We start from the raw sequence: 17,535 nt of genomic DNA, 5'->3' as shown, positions 1-17,535 counted from the left end.
TGTACATGGATGGTTTCTCAATCCTGCCCAGTCCAATCTTTGGTATCTCAGAAGTTTATCCATTCCCCTTGGAACCAACCAACCAACCAACCAATCAACCGAATACCTCTGCTTGATCAGATGTGGTATCCCCAGCGCCCCAATGTCCTGATGATATATACCCCAGAATCCTAATGTCCTGCCTGACCCAAACCACCCGTGCCCCCTTATCCTACCCTTGAAGCCCCAACCTACAAGATTGCCTCCTTCAACATGTCCGCTTCCCCCATCACGTCACATCTCCTTTTACCTCACAATAATCAATCCATCCTCGTCATCATCATCATCGTCCTCATCCACCATCATCCCCATTTGCACCTGCGCCTGGATCCTCTTGCTGAGCAACTGACTCCCCAGACTCTCTCTCCCGGCCTCACGGATCCCCTTGTCGGTCACGAACCGTGTCTTTTTCCGAACGGGCGACTTATCCCCGCGGGATTTGTGGGCTGGGAGGAGGGGGGGCGTGATGTTCCTGTTGTTGCCGATGTTCACAACCTTGGTAGTGGCGGCAGGCTTGACGGTGGCTGAGTTCGAGCTCGACGAGGACTTCGGCGGCGGGTGGCTATTACTGCCATTTCCATTACCGTTGCTGCTGTTGCTATGTGACGCGCTCGTTTTTGCCGTTTTCGTCATCGTCGCCGTCGCAGTCTGCGCATGTCCATGCCCATTTGAAGACGCCGAAAACGACCCCGATGCGGAATGCTTACCCCCCGTCGTCGTTGTCGTTGTCGTTGTCGCTGCCTGCCTCGTCGTAGTATGCAACCCCTCCCCTTCCTTCATCCGTCCCAACTTCTCCTTCAACGCAGCTCCCCATCCCAGCCCCGTACTCGTCGTGGTGGTGCTCGACGCCGAGGACTCAGGCCTCTTCCTTTTATTCGCTGCCGCAGCCCCCATAAACGCTGACGAACTTGTCCCGGTCGCACTCGAGCTAGACACAGTCGACGACGGCGCCGGCGCCCGGCTCAAATCGACCTTTACATCCTCCGGTCTGGTCCCGTCCCCCTGCCGCCGACCAATCAGCCCCAATGCACGGGCATCCCATTTCCGGGGTAACTGCCCCTGCGAAGAACTGGGTTGCTGCTCGAAGCTACTGGTCGGCGGCAAACTAAACGACGACGAGGCCGTCTGCCTCTCCGGCCCCCCGTTCGACGTAAACGACGAGGAGGTGTGATCCGACCTGAAACTGGCGCTAAAGCTGCCACCAGAAAAACTCTTACTGTGGTTGGATCCACCACTAGCAGCAGCGCGAGACATATACTCCTTCCCCGCGCCGCCGCCCATCTCGCTGAGCTTCCTTGCGATATCCCTCTCCTTCTCTCTCTGCGCCAACCGTCTCTTCAGAGCCTCCTCCCTCTCCCTGCGCTCCGCGATCCCCGTCACACGCTCATCCTCCGGATCGATAGCCGCCCGGGCCGCCGTACTAATGAAGTACTGGCTCTGCGTGAAGCGGTCATATTTCCCCAATGTAGCACGGTGCTCCTTTTCCTTCTGCTCGGCCTGCTTGTCACGGAGGTACACCGCATGTGAGTTGAGCCTGTGTTTGGAGTCTGACCCTCCAAAACCGGCGGATGTGGCCAGCTCGATGCGCGAGCTCCTCGCCTTCCGCACCGCCTCGTTCGTGTGGAACTCGCAGTACTCTGTTCTCTTGGAATTCACCCACGCATTGCAGTATGTACCGTCTTTGCGCACGGACTTGCAGTACCCCAAGTCGCGGGCCGTGCCAATTTCCAAGATTGTGTCGGCGTCGGAGTTGATGACCAGACCAAACCGACTCGTTGCCTCGCGGCCGGGGGGAGGCGGTAGGATGCCCGGGTTGAGGATCGCCAGCACCGTTCCTGGGGTGAGCTTCCAGAAGCGGTCAAAGCCCGAGTTGAAGAGGAAGAGTTCTACTTCGTAAGTGAGGTCGACTAGTGTCAAGACCATGTATTTGCCGCGGTCTTGTTGGGCGCGCCCATCGGCGGTTTTGTGGCTGCGCGGGTCGGATTTGTTGGCTAGGATGGCGAAGAGCACGATGTCGGTTTCTTCGTCGGGGAGGGACCAGTCGGGGGATTTGACGACGCGGAGCAGGTCTTTGATCAGGTAGATTTTCTTTCCAGAGACCGCACGAGCAAGGACGTTGTGGGGGAGAATACGTTTTGTGAGGAAGAGCCCAGAGTAGGGCTCGAAGCCGGGGCCTTCTTCGGTGACCTCTGATCGAGAGGAGATGCTGCTTCGCTGGGAGTGTGTCCCGTTCCCTGTCCCTGATCCTCCAACGGACCGCCCTCTCACAGACGCAAGGATTTGCTCCCGTGTAAACTCCTGCGACTTCTCAACCGGCTGGTCGGGCACCTCAATCGCATGGCTCTTATACTCCTCCATCTCCTCCCTCCGCACATCAAACGCCGTGCTCCGTGCCCGCTGTATCCTCTCCCTCCTCTCCTTCTTCGCAACCTCCTCTGCCCGCGCCGAAGCCAGCCTCTCGTTGAAGCTCATTGGTCGACGGGCCGCCTCTTCCTCCTCCCACTGCTGCTGCTGCTGCTGCTGCTGGCGAGAATTGCCAAAATCCATGACAGACTTTGACCTCGTCAGCGGCGCACCAGCGGTCCCTGATCCTGTCCCTGTCCCTGTCCCTGTCCCTGTCCCTGTCCCTGTCCCTATCCCTGTCCCTATCCCTGTCCCTTGACTCTGCCCCCCGTTGACCGTCCTGCGACTCGGCGCCCTCTTCAGCGACACATCGGCCCCTTTCAACCCCTTGTCAATACCAAGCAGGACTCTCTTGGGCGATGACTCCTGCTGGCCGTGGCCGGACACTGTCGTAGCTCTCCTGACCGGCGAAGCAGGTACTTGGACAGCATTACCGCTATTCTGTGCGGCCTCCATCCTGTCGCGGGCAGCAGCAAGCTTGGACTGAAGGGGCACACCGGCGGAGATGTTGGACGACGCAACTGCAGCCGTAGAATGTCTTGCTGTCGTCGCCGCTAAATCCACCATCGACGCCGTCGCCGTATTATTCCTCCTCTGCGCCTGCGCCGCCGCTTTCGCAGCCCGCAACTTTTTGAGCCTCAGCCTCGTCTGAATCGCCTGCAGCTTGAGCTGCAGGGTCTCCTCGTCGTCATCATCATCATCATCATCATCATTGCCCTCCCCATCCTCGTCCAACAGGTCCCCGTCGAAGAGGACGTCATCGGCAGCAACGGCACGAGACAAAGATGCAGCAGAGAGGGCGTGGATCGAGCGGGCTGAGCGGATACGACTGCTGGGTGAGGTCGGCGATATGCTTCTTTGACGATGCTGCAGCTGTTGTTGGCGATACTTTTCTCGTCCACTGGGTGTGCTGAGCAGGGCTTCGTGGGGGGAGCGCGGCGGCCATTGGGCAGCCATTGCCGGTTTGTTTTTTTTCTTCTAGAAGCGTTCGGACTTCCAGGTCGGGGCGGCGATGCGGCGAAGTGGACTCGGAGGTACGTAGGTCAGGCGAGGGGAAAGAGGGGCGGGCGGGTGGACGGACAACGCTAGGGCGGTCGAGGAGACGGAGAAAAAAGAGAAAAAGGAAAGAAGGGAAGGAAAGAAAAGAAAAAAACAAGGGAAGATGTAAACGAGAGGAAAATGCAACAGAAAATTTCAGAGAAAAAAAAAAGATGCACAACGACGGCTCGACTGTAGATCCACAGCCTAGGCCTAGGTAGATCTGGGCTGGCTCCTCTGACGCCGTTGATAGATGCCAGAGGTGAAGACTAGCAGAGACTAGATCGGAGCGCCCGGCAGATGGAGCGCAGAACCTGGGCCCAAGTGATGGGATGCGGGCAGTAGCCAAAGCCAAAGTGGCCTCGTAAGCGTCAGGTAACCTCGTTAAACCTCGTGGGCAGCACAGCGGCCGGAAGTAATGCACAGGTGCTGCAGGGCGATGCACGATGCGACTATGTCGACCAATTGCTGCGGGACAACAATCCCATGGTTGTCGGGCAGCTGCACCGCATTTACTGTAGACAGCACTGCTGTCTAGTGGTTGGCCGGTTGCCGGTGGGCAGAGACCAGTGGGCGATTTCGGGTACCGGCTGGCACGATAGCGGGGTTACTTAGGTCAGCAGAGGTTGTGGAGGGCTCGATGGGCGCTGAGTGTCTAGTGAGGGACGCACACTATCGCGGCTATCGCAGGCCGTGCAGTCGTCAACGGAGCTGGATAGAGCTGGATGTCGTAGTGGTCGCGCAGTCGAAATGTTGTTAACAAAATAGTAAGTTTTTTTTCCCTTGCGCTAAGATCAAATCAGAGTTTTCCGATGCAGATACGGTGCTACACCAGCCACGTCGTGGTTTGTTTCTTGTTTCCAGAAACCGTTGCAACGCATGAATGCGCGGGAAATTAACCGCGCGATTGGACCAGACGCCAGGCTATGTGTCCCTCGCTCTGGATGAGGCTATGGGTGGCGTCTGCAGGGTTGGCGCGTCGGGACGCGTCGAGGTCGCGTTTTAGTGTGGCGGCTTAAACTCTGGATGGACAGGGACAAGGACCCATCGATGAGAGCCTTTTGAGGTTATCTTGAGAAAAAACATCAGAACCCATCACCACAACCATACAATACAACCTTGATCCATATAATTGGATTAACCCTTCTACAGCCCAACCAACTCTAAATGTCCCCGTTTGGCCAATAATACTTACCTCCTACCCAAAATTATTTCCCAAAAAAATCCAACCCAAAATGGCCCGAACCCGATCCAAAGCCGCCTCCTTCGACCCCAAGGACAAGGCCAAAGACCAAGACAGCCAGACCAAAGACTCCTCTTCCCCCCAAACGTCTTCCTCGAAGTCCATTTACAGCCTCCCTGAGCCATCCGACCGCCCATCCCAAGTCTTCATCCTCCCCAAATCTGCCACGTCCTCAGCCCGCATTATCACCCTCGCCAACCCGCGCACCGGCTCCCCGACACGATACCTCGTCTGCCCTAAGACCGGCTTTTTCGAAATTACGAAGGTCACGCCGCCCAAGTCTGCGCCAAGGAGTTGGCTTGTTCAAAGAAGCGCACACTCAGAGTCACAAGAAGATGGAGAGCAAGAGGGGGCAGCAACAACAACAGCACAGACGATCAGTTCGCCCACGCTATACCTTGCGACCCCGTTCGACCCTGTGTTTCTGCTACTCCCTGCCCTGATCGCAGAGCCTGAATCAGCCGGGACGAGTGGGAAGTCCGAGAAAAACAAAAACGGATGTTCCTCTCCCTAGACTCGCACCTCGACGCCCTCCCCTCGCCAGCAAACCACCTGCTTGACCTGCTCGACCTGCATCATCCGTCCTTACGCGAAATACTTTCCTCTCGGCTGGCAGCAGTCTGTGATGTGGTGCAGGCGGGGGATGAAGATATGTACCGGCTCAGCGAAGAAAAGCTGGTGGGGGAGATGCTTGTCAAGGCGAGGAGGATGATTAGTGGGAATGGGTTGCCAGCGAGTTTGGAGGAGAGATGGGTGAAGAAGGCGCTGGAGGCACCGGTGGTGGGGGTAAGGGTTGTTAAGAGGGGAGATAGCGGGAGTCAGGTTTCGACGAATGGGGAGTCTCAAGGGACGACACCAGACGAGGAAGAGCCCGCCCTCAGACCAGCAATCGTTGCCTCGCCAGAGGTAGTCCATCTCCAACGTCTCCGCACAGCACTGGACTTCCTCAGCTCACGTTACCTCCCCCCTACCCTCAGCGCCCTCCTCAAATTTCATCTCACTTCCCAATCCCCTCTCTCCAAGAAATTCAACATCGACTTCACCCCACTAGACGAATACCTCGCCCAACTTACGAAAGTGCGGCAGGAAGCTGCTGCGTCCCGGGCAACGACTGATTTTTCGCGGAAGAGATTAGGCGGAGGAGGCAACGATGATGATGAGGAAGCGGACGAGAAGGCCGAGAAGAGGAGGAAGAAGGAGCAGGAGGAGAGGATCAAGAAGCAGAATGTGAGCAGGGGGGTCAGGGAGCTGGCCAAGGTGAATACCAAGGGTATGATGAAGCTGAGTGAGTTTTTTAAGAAGAAGACGTAGGATGCCCGGGTTGATGAGGTACCATTTTAGGAAGATAGAAATTTAGGAAAAAAAAAAAGGGGGGGGGGGAAAGGGGTTGTTGGGGTATCATGTTTATTTAAATGGGTATCTCGTCGTGGGGTTATTCTGGGTTAGCACAGCTGTGCTGAGGGGAATCTGCCTTCAGCTTGGGTCAGCTTGGGTAAAGGGAGGTTCAGGGACGGCGTTCGGCGTTCAGCTGGACTACGGGTCACGGGCGTGTCAACAGCACAGGGCAGTGTTGTAGAGTCTCATCTGCTCTCAGCATAGCACCACCACCACATACGTAATCATTTCGCCCCTCTGTATCTCGCCGTTCCCCGTGTATACCCAAACCCTCCCCTCGCTATCCCGGACGTCGTCCTGGTAGTCTCTGACCCAGACGCCGACGACGAGGCCCCTCTGGTCAACCCCGATCCGCGTACTCTCCCCCTCGTCGTCCCTCTCCCCACACTCCTCCCCGCCGGAGCCGCCGCCGCCGCCGCCGCCGCCGCCCGCCTCCTCTCCTCCTCCTCGGCCTTCCGACGAGCCTCTTCCCGACGACGCTCTGCCTCCGCAGCGCGACGCTCAACCTCCTCTTGTCTTCTACGCTCTTCCGCTTCCAACTCGAGCAGATCCTGCGTGGCACCCTTCCATTCCGGGTTGAGGATCAGGCGCTGGTTGTGCTCGGTCTGCGAGAGCATGCGCGTCCAGGTGTTGAGCAGGGTTGTGGCGTTGGTGACGGTTTGGGAGACGGTCTAACGTGACACATGAGAGTCAGTCCAGTGGATTTTCGTATTGAGAGATGCATGCCTGAAATGCTATGCGTAGGAACAGTTACATACACCCATATTCCCCTTAGCCCGCTCCAGCGTCCCGATCATGCCCTCGATAACCTCGTTGATCTTGCGAACGCCCTCGAGCTCCTTGCGAAGGGCTGCTTCGCGCGCTTCTTCCGTGTCGAAGCGCATCCCTCCTCCTCCCTGAGCGCCAGATCCCTTAGGTCGGCCCGAGGTAGAGGTGGGTGGCTTCGACGGGGTCTCGAAGGCGTCGTCGTTGTGGTAGTCTGAGCTGTAGAAATCCATTTCGTCCGCCATGATGGATGTCTGGCGTCGGCTTAAGAGACAGCCAACTCGAGTTTGGATACCAGAGGTTTGAGGGTCTGAAAAAGGAAGATAATTTCGGGCTGTGCCGTCGATCTAGACCCACGTGCGGCAGGTGCTCTGTTTGCTGCACTGCCAATGATAGTGATGATGATGCTGATGATGATAAATGATGGCTGGGATGCAGGTGATAGGCGCTAGGATGCCAGGCCTTGGAGTTTAGAGTCAACAGAATCAAACCCAAAACAATATTAGACTGCCCAGCTCAAGACGGGAACTATGACGTTGTTGCGCTGACTTCTGCTCGATTGCTCTCCTTACTGTCGCAATAATTGGAGGACAGCGGGGACCGCGGGGATGGCGGGGCTGCCAAGCGTACAGCATCCAGCAAAGGGTTTGACCGTTGGTGCGGGTACTGGGGGGGTGGAGACTGCAACGCGTCCCGCAGCAGTGGAGCCATATTTCGTGTCAGTTTCGCGCCTCGACGCGTCTTACCTGGGGTGACCTCATTAGCCAACTGGGCACGGCAGACAGGGGTTCATGTGGGCCCTGCAAGGGTCCGCAGGCCCAAGAAAACATCCAATAGGAGCCTCGAAAGCAAGCTGCAGACCGCTCCCAGCCCCTTCAAACTGCCCATCTTGGCCAGTCAGGCACTGAGGTGGCCCGGCTTTGCTCTCTCCCTCCGCACGACCAGTAACCTGTGCACACCTCACACACATCGACTCCATCGCCAACTTTCCTACTCCTCTTACCTTTTCACCTACAACCTGCTCCTTAACACACAAAAAGAAAATTATTGCTCCTGGGATCCCCTGCATCTGTTATTGTTGCTCCCAGGCATCATACATCATCTGCACTTTGTAGTCCCTGCGCGATTTGTCTTCGTTAGCGAATTGTGCATTCGAAGTGCAGTTTCTCACCGTTCTCTCTCGTCTTCTTACTACTCCGTCACGATTCAAAACCAAAACTCAGCTCAGCTCATCGGTCAGGCTGACTTTGTGTTGTGCGCATCGCATCGCATCGCATCGCATCGCACCATATCACATCAGTTCCAAGCAACGATTGCCGCAACTATTCTCCGCGTAGTAAAACATCAGCGACTCTTGCCACATCGGCCGTGGGCGACGCCGTTGACGCCGAGATCTCTGGGTTGGTCTGCGGTCATTTCTTTGAGTTGAGATCTGCGCTGAAATTCGCTTCTTCCCCGGCTACCACCAGCCGAGCTCGATTTTTTTTTTTTCAGCAAACATCGCGGTCAATTGCACTCGGCGCCAGAAGTTTGGGATTCTGCACTCGTATCATCAAACGGTAACGCTTTACAACTCGAAAAAAAAATAACAAGTGACAACAATGGCAGCCTCTGCACAAGATCCGCCTTTACCCTCTACGCCAACTCGCTCAACCAGAGGCCGGATTCGCACTCCTCCGGCTCCATTGTTTGGGTACGGCGACTATGAGCCTTACAGTCCTCCCCGCCGTTCGTCTAGAATTGCCCAACAACAGCTTCAGCGCGCAGCCAATCGCACTCCCTCTCCTCAGCCCACTGGCCGTAAAATTTCCTCTGACAACAAAAATACTGAGGATCCTTTCCTTTGTTCTCCTAAAACTAGAAAACCACGCGCTTCTGCAATTGCTATGGCAACTCCAGCAGATTCTCCTCAAAAGAAACGCCAGCCGCCTATCGACCCCGCTCGCCGTGTTTCGGGCACCATTACCGCTGAAGCCGCTGCCAGTGCAGCCGTCGCTCTCGGTTTGGCTCCCCATCCCGACGACGTTTTTTCGACTTCTACCACTACCAAGACTGCTACTGCTACTACCACCACTACTCGCGCAACCGCCATGGCAACCGGCGCCGGCATGCTCATCACCCCGGCCAAGACCCCGGCGAAGCCGCCGACCGACCAGGTCAAGGCCAAGGTCAAGTCGGTCGCTCGCAACCTGTTTGGCGCTAGCACTTCGACTGCCTCCGACGACGACGTCATGCCTAACCCGCGGAGGTCCCGGTCGCAGACCAATGCGCTCGACACGTTTGGCATCAGCTCCAGCGAGCCGTCCTTTGAGATTTATACCGATTCGCATGAGCGCGTGCCCGAGATCGATGAGAGCCCCGATAACCCGTTTTATGTCAGCAATTCGAGCATTGCCAGCATTCCTCCGCCGGAGCCGCCCCGCCGAAGAAGCAAGCGCCAGCAGATGGTGACTATCCCGGGCGAGGGCAAAGTCACGATTGAGGAGGCGGTTCGTCGCGAGGATGGTGTTCTTATTACCTTGTAAGTTTTTTTTTTTTATTTTTCACTCATTCTTTTTTTTCTTTTTTTTAAAGCAGAAAACTAACTTCACTTTCAGCCGCGGCAAGAAGCAGTTCCGCAAGTTCTCCGAGATGCCCGCCGAAGACCTCGACCAAGGCGAGGGCGGTCTCGAGGGCGCCATCTCCCGTCCCTTGACCCGCTCTTCTCTCAAGCCCCGCCTTCTCTTCCCCGTCGCCAAGCCGACCCAGCCCACTCCCACTGAGACCGACTCCCAAGTCAGCCGCGAAGACGAGGAAGCCGCCACTGACATCGAGGACCACGTCCTCACCAATCTTAAGGCTAAAGAGAAAGAGAAGACCGCCGCCAAAGAGCCCAAAGAGTCCAAGAACGCAGGCCTTGGCCCCGGCCCCGCTACCCCCGCCGATCTTGTCGCCTCCCCCTCCCAGGACCCCGACACCCCCGAAGCCCCGCGCTTCACACCCACTTCTCCGCCCGCCACTGCGACGACCACTTCCGGCAGGGTTACTCGCTTCAGCAGTACCAAGGGAGCTACCGCCACGCCTGCAACAGCTGCAGCTACAGCTGCGACAACGGCAGGCAGCAGCAAGAAGCCGGCTACCAAGAAGCGCAGCCCCTTTGATGGCTGGCGCCGTGTTAAGGGCGGCGCACATGCGTCTACTTCTGCTGCTGGAAGCGCAGGTGGTGTGGGTGCGCAAAAGCGGCCTGGTGAGGAGCTGCCGGCTATGGTGAATCCCCCGCCTAAGAGGACCCGCGCTTAGGTGACTTGGGTTAAGGGGCGGGTTGGGTTGCTCTGAGCTATCTACGTATCTAGCTGGCCTACCTACCTGCCTGCCATGCCTGCATACCTATCGTGAAGGGAGTGAAGTGTTGAGGGACGGTAATTTCGGTTGCTTTCTGCGTAGCTGCGTACAAACTACTACAAAATGGGTTGGGTTGGTCGGTTGGAGTTTTGGCTGGCTGGCTGGCGGGTTGGTTGTTGGTTTCTTTTATGATTTGTTCATGCTGCTTTCTTCTCTCTCGTGGAAATGGACTGGTAATAGGTGGGGTTGCATGGGTGAAATTCTTTGGGAGCGGGATTATCATCAAGAAGAGGGGATGGGCTGGTTATCACATCACATCATGGATCATGGATGTGGGTGGCTCGTGGTCGGTTGCTTAAACCGGTGAACCCAGCTCAACTCATTACTTACTCAAGTGCAGACTGCCCTGTTTTTTTCTTTTTTTCTTTACGTTCTTGATATCAATTCTTGATTTTCGTTCTGCTCTTTCTTCAGGTCTCTATGGAGTATCCTGCTTCATGATCGTCGCCCCATGGGCTGACATGCAGAGAAGATTTTCGATGGAATTTGTCAGAGCCATATCGCGGCTCGTTGGAAGAGGTTTTTTTTTTGTCGGTCGGTCTTCTGAAGGATGGATTATGATGGACGGGATAAATATCAATTTAACCTGACCTGACCTGACCTGAACTAAACTACCTACCAACCTAAAAGTGTGGCATGTTTTTCCGTTTGGCGATGGGAAGGCGGACAGAGCTATGGAGAATGGGTTAAAGAGACGAATGGGTTACCGGTATTCAGCTAAAAGTATCATGGAAGAACAATACTTCTCTGATTACGGTATACTACTTGTAGGTTTTTTTTTTTTTTTTTTTACCCTCTTGTTGATACGTTATTCAGGGACGGATGATTGGCAGTTGGTACAGGGCAGGTCATTCAGTTCAGTTGTAGCTACCTACGGTAGTAATGGTAGTTTTTCAACTGAGCAAGCATGGCGTTTGATGGACTGGGCTGGGTTTATGCCCAACTCAGTGTGTGCCATGCCGTAACGGGAATAGGAAATAGGGAAAAGGGAATAGGAATTGAGAATCTTGGATGATTCACGGGTTACTCGAGTGTACTTGTCGTATCCTAATGTCGTCATAGCTGCTGTCTCTCTGAAGCCATGTTCGTCGATGTTTGGTCGGCTCAGTCGAGATCTAACTATGTAATCGTAGCCCCACAGCGGGAGTCAGTGTGCCCCTCCCTCTGCCCCATCCCTTCGGCACCTCGCCCTCACAGACGCTCAGCTCCTCTGACCCCACCCCCGCACCAACCGACGTACCTTTCTAATAAGCTCCAGCACCAGGCGTTGCCGGCCGTCAATCGTCACAGTCGAAGGTGCCCACTTCACTGAGCGTCGGGAGCGTAAAACGTCGACTTTTTTAGCTGGAGGGGCACAGAGCACAAGAAACCTACCTAGCCACGAGACATCCACAGCGAGAGGGCCACTGCTGCACACAAACACGTCCGTTGCGATTGTGCATTGAAACTGATACGGACGTCTGGCTCGGATCTGGATCTGGATCTTAGCGCACACATACCTACTCGTACCGAACTGAACAGCTGGCCTAGCTGGCGCAAGGGCTAAGGCCAGGTGATCAACCGTGGTTTGATCACCGGAGTGATCGGGGATGAGAACCTTAAAAGGTGCCCGACACTTAGCTGTCTGTGTCTTTTTTTTTTCCCTTTTTTTCTTTTTTTGGGAGGAGAGTATTCTGTTCTCCTCTCAATTTCTACTCCTTTTTTCTACAGTTTCCAGACTCGACTCTCTTGAGACTCCAATCAAACTACCAAAACCTCAGCCAGCCATTTCCCATAGGGAACCAAATCACTCTCAATTATCCAATCGACCAAAAAACGACGACCAGAACGCAATCATGGGCCTCCACATCCTAGTCGTAAACGACGACGGCCCCCCCAACCCCCATTCCTCCCCTTACGTCCACTCCCTCGTCCGCGAGCTCCAGTCCCGCGGCCACACCGTCTCCGTCTGTCTCCCGCACACCCAGCGCTCCTGGATCGGTAAGGCCCATATCATCGGGCAGACCGTAAAACCCCTCTACTACCGCCCGCCTCCCCCATCTGCCCCGGCCGCCGGGCTGTCCCACGAAGCGGAGCAGAACGGGGGTGTGGCGCTGAGTGAGGGACAAGGGGAAAGGGGAGACCACGGGACGATACATACAAGACCGCACCCGAAGCCCGGAGTGGAGGAATGGATTCTGGTTGACGGCACGCCAGCGTCGTGTGTGCAGATCGGGCTGTACCATTTCTTTCAGGACCGGGGGCCCGTCGACCTCGTCGTGAGCGGGCCGAACTACGGGCGGAATACGACTGCTGTGTTCGCGCTGAGCAGCGGGACGCTGGGCGGGGCGCTGGAGGCGGCGGTTTGTCGGGTGAAGGCCATCGCCTTGAGTTACGCTTTCTTTACGAAGAATCATGATACGGGAATTATCAGGAAGGCGACCAAGCGCGGGGTGGATGTGATTGAGGCACTGTGGAGGGCGTGGCCGGGGGATGGCAGCGTGGATTTGTATAGCGTCAATGTGCCGTTGTTGGAGGGTCTGGAGGAAGGAAAAGTGGTGTATGCGGGGATGCTGCAGAATTATTGGGGGCCGGGGAGCTGTTTTACCGAGGTGGATGGGAGTGTGGATGGGGAGGAGGAGGATGAGGAGAGGATTAGGGAGGAGGAGGGGCAGGTTGAGGAGGGACTGCAAGAAGGGGGACACAAGCATGCGCCGCATACGCATAAGCATTTTAAGTGGTCGCCGCGGTTTGTGGATGTGTATAAGAGTGTGGATGAGGCGGGCGAAGGGCCGGGGAATGATGGGTGGGTTGTTAAGGTTGGAAATACCAGGTCAGTGACACACACACACCTTGTCGTTATTGAAATCTGTTGAAGATGATTGCTAATTGTTCTGCAGCGTCACGCCCCTCAAGGCCAACTTCTTCCAGACGGCAACGCATCTGCACGGGACGGAGCTGAAACTGTCGTAAGTGGCGGCTGTGTTTCCTTTTATTATTATTATTATTATTATTACTATTATCATTATTATTATCTTTCCCTTTTTTTGGGCGTTTGTTTTGTTTCCACGGGGCGAGAGCAACGGATCACATCACGCATCGGGAGATGATGGATGTCTTTCATTCCAATTTTGAGGTTTTAATTGCAATACAAGCGAGCAGCGTAATCTAGTAATAGACTCGAGGCTCGAGTTTTCTGCTCCTTTGATTTGTTTCGTGCGTAGAGCGTTTTCTTACTTTGTGTATGTAGCAGGCAGCCTAAGCGAAGCATGACTTTTGGCATGGAGCCGGCCCATGGAAGCCAGGAGGAGAGAGGGGCAGTTATTGAAGAGCCAGCATTACAAAAGCCAACCACCAAGCAGGCAGAACAGCTCGAAGATCTGCTTCTCCGTTCAAAGATCTCCCCCGTCTACGCCCTCGTCGAGTACAACGACGCCTACGTCCAGCCCCTGATCCTCTCCGCCATGGAATCTCTTCTCCCAGCTCACGGCTATACTCTTGTCAAGCCCCCCTCCACCTGGTCAGCCACCTCCAACCCCGACATCTCCCTCTCGTCTCTGCTTCCCTCTCCCGACGCCAAAATCCTCCAGATCATGCCCTACGAATCCCTCGACTTCGAATACGCCGCCACGCACTCCTCCACGACACTCCTGAACAGCTACATGATCCGCAAGGCGCTCATCCGCAAGCACTTCCTGTCAGCCACGGTCGACGCCTGGGTCTCGAAGCACCCCGATTCCGTGCTCAAGATGCACGTGAAGAGGGCCGAGGCGTTCGAGGTGGATTATGCCGAGTTTCTAGACGATGCGTTGGTGGAGGCTTGGGATTTGCGGGCTAGTTTGGAGAAGAATGAACAATTATTGGAGGAAGGGAAAGAAGAGGAGATGGAGTGGTGGATTCTCAAGCCGAGTATGAGTGATCGCGGGCAGGGCATTCGATTGTTTTGTAGGATGGAGCAGTTGCAGGTGATTTTTGACCAGTGGGAGGTTGGGAATGATGAGGAGGATGAGGATGAAGAGGGGGAGCAGGAGAATGAGGGGGATGGGGATGACGACGAAGACCACATCACGACCTCTCACCTGCGTCACTTCATTGCCCAGCCCTACATCCATCCCCCTCTGCTTATCCCCCAGCTCAACAACCGCAAGTTCCACATCCGCGTCTACGTCCTCTGCGTCGGCGCCTTGACGGTCTACGTCTACCGCGATATGCTGGCTCTCTTCGCTGCCAAACCCTACACGCCACCCACCTTCTCCCTCGACAATGACGAAAATTCTTCCGAGCTAGACCTCGACGCCCACCTAACAAACACCTGTCGGCAAACCTCCAAATACGACACCCCGGACCCGGACCTCGTCCACCTCTTTTGGTCCCTCCCCCTTCCCTCCTCCCAAAAACAGTCCATCTTCACCCAAATCTGCGCCGTCACCGCCGACCTCTTCGAAGCCGCCGCCCGCAGCATGTCCATCCATTTTCAGCCTTTGCCTCACGCGTTCGAAGCATATGGACTGGACTTCCTCGTGGATGCGGGGGGCACGACGTGGTTGTTGGAGGTGAATGCCTTTCCGGATTTTGCGCAGACGGGGCAGGAGTGTTCGGATGTAGTGAGAGGGTTTTGGAGGGGGGTTGTGGGGAAAGCGGTTAAGGGTTTTGTCACGGGGAATGCTGGCGGAGAAGAAGAGGATGGGATGGTGAAGGTGAGGGAAGTAGATTTGGGGAGAAGGTAGTAGCACCTGTCTACACAGTAGGGTACATAGAGGGTTGTACATAGAGGGGGATGATGATGAGGTATCATTTAGTGTTTACCTACCTACTCTGTTCAGTTGGGATGTAGTAAAAAGGGGTAGAGAGATTGTTTACAAAAAGTCTGTTCTGGGACAAAAAATTTTTTTTTTTTTGGAAAAGGGGGGGGGAGGGTAGGGTATGATGATATGATGTTACTGTTTACTCTTTTCTCTTTCTGGGTATGGACCTCTAGACGGTCCCTAAGCCGGCTCCTAAGACGGTCCCTTTGCCTGCTTCTCCCAAGCTTTTTGTCCAAGAAACAATGAATATGCCTTACCCAAGGCTGTGACGAGCGAGAGTGCCTTGCGCGCTCTCTTTCAGATCACTTGCATCACTCAACTTCTGCTTACATAGCCCGGCGAAGGCGTTGTACGCGTATGAAGCCGGACGCGTGAGCCTTTTGCCCAGTGATTACTCAACATCCGAGCAAGCAGCCAAAGTTTGTACGAATCAGTCAGTCATTTTATTAATTGTCACGGAACCCATCTTGAGACCGTCGAGGCTCAGCCCCAGCCTTGTAACCTCTAAACCATGGACGACTTCGAGTTTAATTGTGTGCCCAAGAAGTATGAATCCCTGTGTACCGGGAGAGCAAGCTGCGAAAACCGGCTAGCTGGCTCGGCGGAGAACATCAGGCAACCTCAATCTCGACAATTCTCGACATCATGTTCCCCCACCCGCCCCGCCCCTTCCCTTGACATGGAAAAGAAACGTTCTCCTAAAGCCGCCCAGGCAGCGTTCGGGATCATCGCCATCATCACGGAACACTCGGAATACATACTCACGTCTAGAAGTCGGGCGATGCACACTGGCCTGGCCTGGCTGTGCTGGGCAGAGTCTACGTAAGACAAGACAAGCACGTTGCACCACAACGACACAGGCACAGTCTGGTACACTAGCAAGACCGATAGGACGGTATCCACCTGCTTAAGTAGATCTCTCACATACGACCTAAGTAAAGCAGAAGATTGACTCTCATCGCTCCAGCCGAACATCAACTCGCTGTGCCCGGTGTGACTTCTTCGCAAGGCAGGCAGGAAAAGACAGAGGAGTCAGGTAAGTGCTTACCTAATTACCAAACGTCATACCCTAGGTAGGCTGCTACATAGACATTTCGAAGCTCTCCACAGCCTTGATTGACACTCCTCGCTCACTCCACGTCAGACACTAGGGAAATGGCTACGTATTTAGTCTATGAAAGTCATCCAATCCATTGAGGCTTGGACATACACAAGTGGGCAGTCTGGGCTTCCGGATGCGGTGACGTAAGTAAGTAAAATAAAGTCCGGACTCCGAAATGCAAGACAAAACGAGCCACGGATCGGATATTGTCATTGTCGCTCGTCACAGTCCATGTGTATGTAGCTAGGAAACAAGCGACGTTCCGGATGAAGGTAGGTAGGGAGGTGGCTTTTCTTTTAACTAACCGTTGAAGTAATGACTCGATTTGGAAGTTGTAACAGACCGCAGCCCACACACACATATACAGTAAAGCATCTGGCATGAAACTATGACTTCTTTACCTTCCTATCCCTTTTGAAGGATCCTGTGCGAGATCTCGCAGCTTACAGGCGCGGAATGAAGGGTCCCTGAAGAAGTCCATGGTTGTCACCGCCGTTCTTCGAGAATAGCCGGAGTTGGCACCGATCCGCCAGCCAAGATCTTGGGTCACCGGGGGTCGGCGCTCGGCGGCAAGCGGTATGCAAACCTTGAAGTCTCGGTACTTTCGATGGCGAAAAAGAATTTTTCAGCGGTGAGGAACTTTGTGGGGTGAAAAAAAAAGAAGTGATTCCATCTCTAACGTTGTCGATATCCCCTCTGCAGGGTCTCGAGGAGCATATGCCCTGCCGATGGCATCGCCGACGTCGACCTCGAGTGGGGGATGCAAGATTCCATTTGGCAACCCGATGGATGACGACGTCCCGTCCGGGGAACCAGAGAGAACCCAAAGTCCGCAATGTTCGACGACAGACTGATTGATTAATTGATTGATAAGACAACGTCCATACGGACATATTCCCGGGTAACATCCGGCATGATATCCCAACTGACCATTCAAACCGTGCACCTTACGCGCCTTACGTAGACCAGCATACACCACGGTGTGGACTATACTGCCAACGAATTCACGACCCCACGCACTGCTGCCCATCGCCGTTTGTTTCTCGTGTGCCAAGGAAGAATCTGCACAGCAACTGATGACTCTCGGCCCGTGATCACCAATGATCGACAACATTCTTGACTGCACAGCCTCAATGATGGGCCCTCGCTTTACCAGTTGCTCATTCTGGCTGGTGGGATTCATTGGGCCAAAATTTGGGGGATAATTTTTTCTCCGAGGTAAGTTATGTCTATTCAGTTTGTCTATATTGGGGGGGGGAAGAAGTAAAACAATGCTTGCAAAGGTCACAAGAGAAAACGCTGTTTTATTGATATATTGAAAGAGAACTTCACGAAGCTTGATATTGTGGCGTTAAATGTGAAATCAGTCTTGACAGCCTAAAAGC

General features: G+C 54.8%; 5 protein-coding genes across 5 annotated transcripts; 3 read left to right on the top strand and 2 right to left on the bottom strand.

The window, feature by feature from the left end:
- Positions 1–285: 285 nt before the first annotated feature.
- CTHT_0042950 (uncharacterized protein) lies at positions 286–3,399 on the bottom strand (the record flags this gene model as incomplete). The annotated part of the gene is made up of 1 exon (XM_006694633.1): positions 286–3,399. The coding sequence occupies one exon, from the start codon at positions 3,397–3,399 to the stop codon at positions 286–288; it is 3,114 nt and encodes a 1,037-aa protein (XP_006694696.1).
- A 1,316-nt stretch (positions 3,400–4,715) lies between these two features.
- Positions 4,716–6,034, top strand: CTHT_0042940 (uncharacterized protein; the record flags this gene model as incomplete). Its single annotated transcript, XM_006694632.1, has 2 exons — positions 4,716–5,193; positions 5,268–6,034. The coding sequence occupies 2 exons, from the start codon at positions 4,716–4,718 to the stop codon at positions 6,032–6,034; spliced, it is 1,245 nt and encodes a 414-aa protein (XP_006694695.1).
- A 308-nt stretch (positions 6,035–6,342) lies between these two features.
- On the bottom strand, positions 6,343–7,128 carry CTHT_0042930 (DASH complex subunit duo1-like protein; the record flags this gene model as incomplete). Its single annotated transcript, XM_006694631.1, has 2 exons — positions 6,343–6,789; positions 6,877–7,128. 2 exons carry the CDS (start codon positions 7,126–7,128, stop codon positions 6,343–6,345), a joined length of 699 nt encoding a protein of 232 aa, XP_006694694.1.
- A 1,356-nt stretch (positions 7,129–8,484) lies between these two features.
- On the top strand, positions 8,485–10,162 carry CTHT_0042920 (uncharacterized protein; the record flags this gene model as incomplete). The annotated part of the gene is made up of 2 exons (XM_006694630.1): positions 8,485–9,404; positions 9,481–10,162. 2 exons carry the CDS (start codon positions 8,485–8,487, stop codon positions 10,160–10,162), a joined length of 1,602 nt encoding a protein of 533 aa, XP_006694693.1.
- A 1,937-nt stretch (positions 10,163–12,099) lies between these two features.
- CTHT_0042910 (tubulin-tyrosine ligase-like protein) lies at positions 12,100–14,970 on the top strand (the record flags this gene model as incomplete). The annotated part of the gene is made up of 3 exons (XM_006694629.1): positions 12,100–13,076; positions 13,144–13,212; positions 13,494–14,970. 3 exons carry the CDS (start codon positions 12,100–12,102, stop codon positions 14,968–14,970), a joined length of 2,523 nt encoding a protein of 840 aa, XP_006694692.1.
- Positions 14,971–17,535: the final 2,565 nt, after the last annotated feature.

The sequence above is a fragment of the Thermochaetoides thermophila genome (assembly GCF_000221225.1).
Source record: "Thermochaetoides thermophila DSM 1495 unplaced genomic scaffold scf7180000011818, whole genome shotgun sequence".
In the NCBI taxonomy this organism is placed as follows: Eukaryota; Fungi; Ascomycota; class Sordariomycetes; order Sordariales; family Chaetomiaceae; genus Thermochaetoides; species Thermochaetoides thermophila.
Note: the sequence above shows the minus strand (reverse complement) of the source record. Positions and strands in the feature narration are given on the sequence as shown.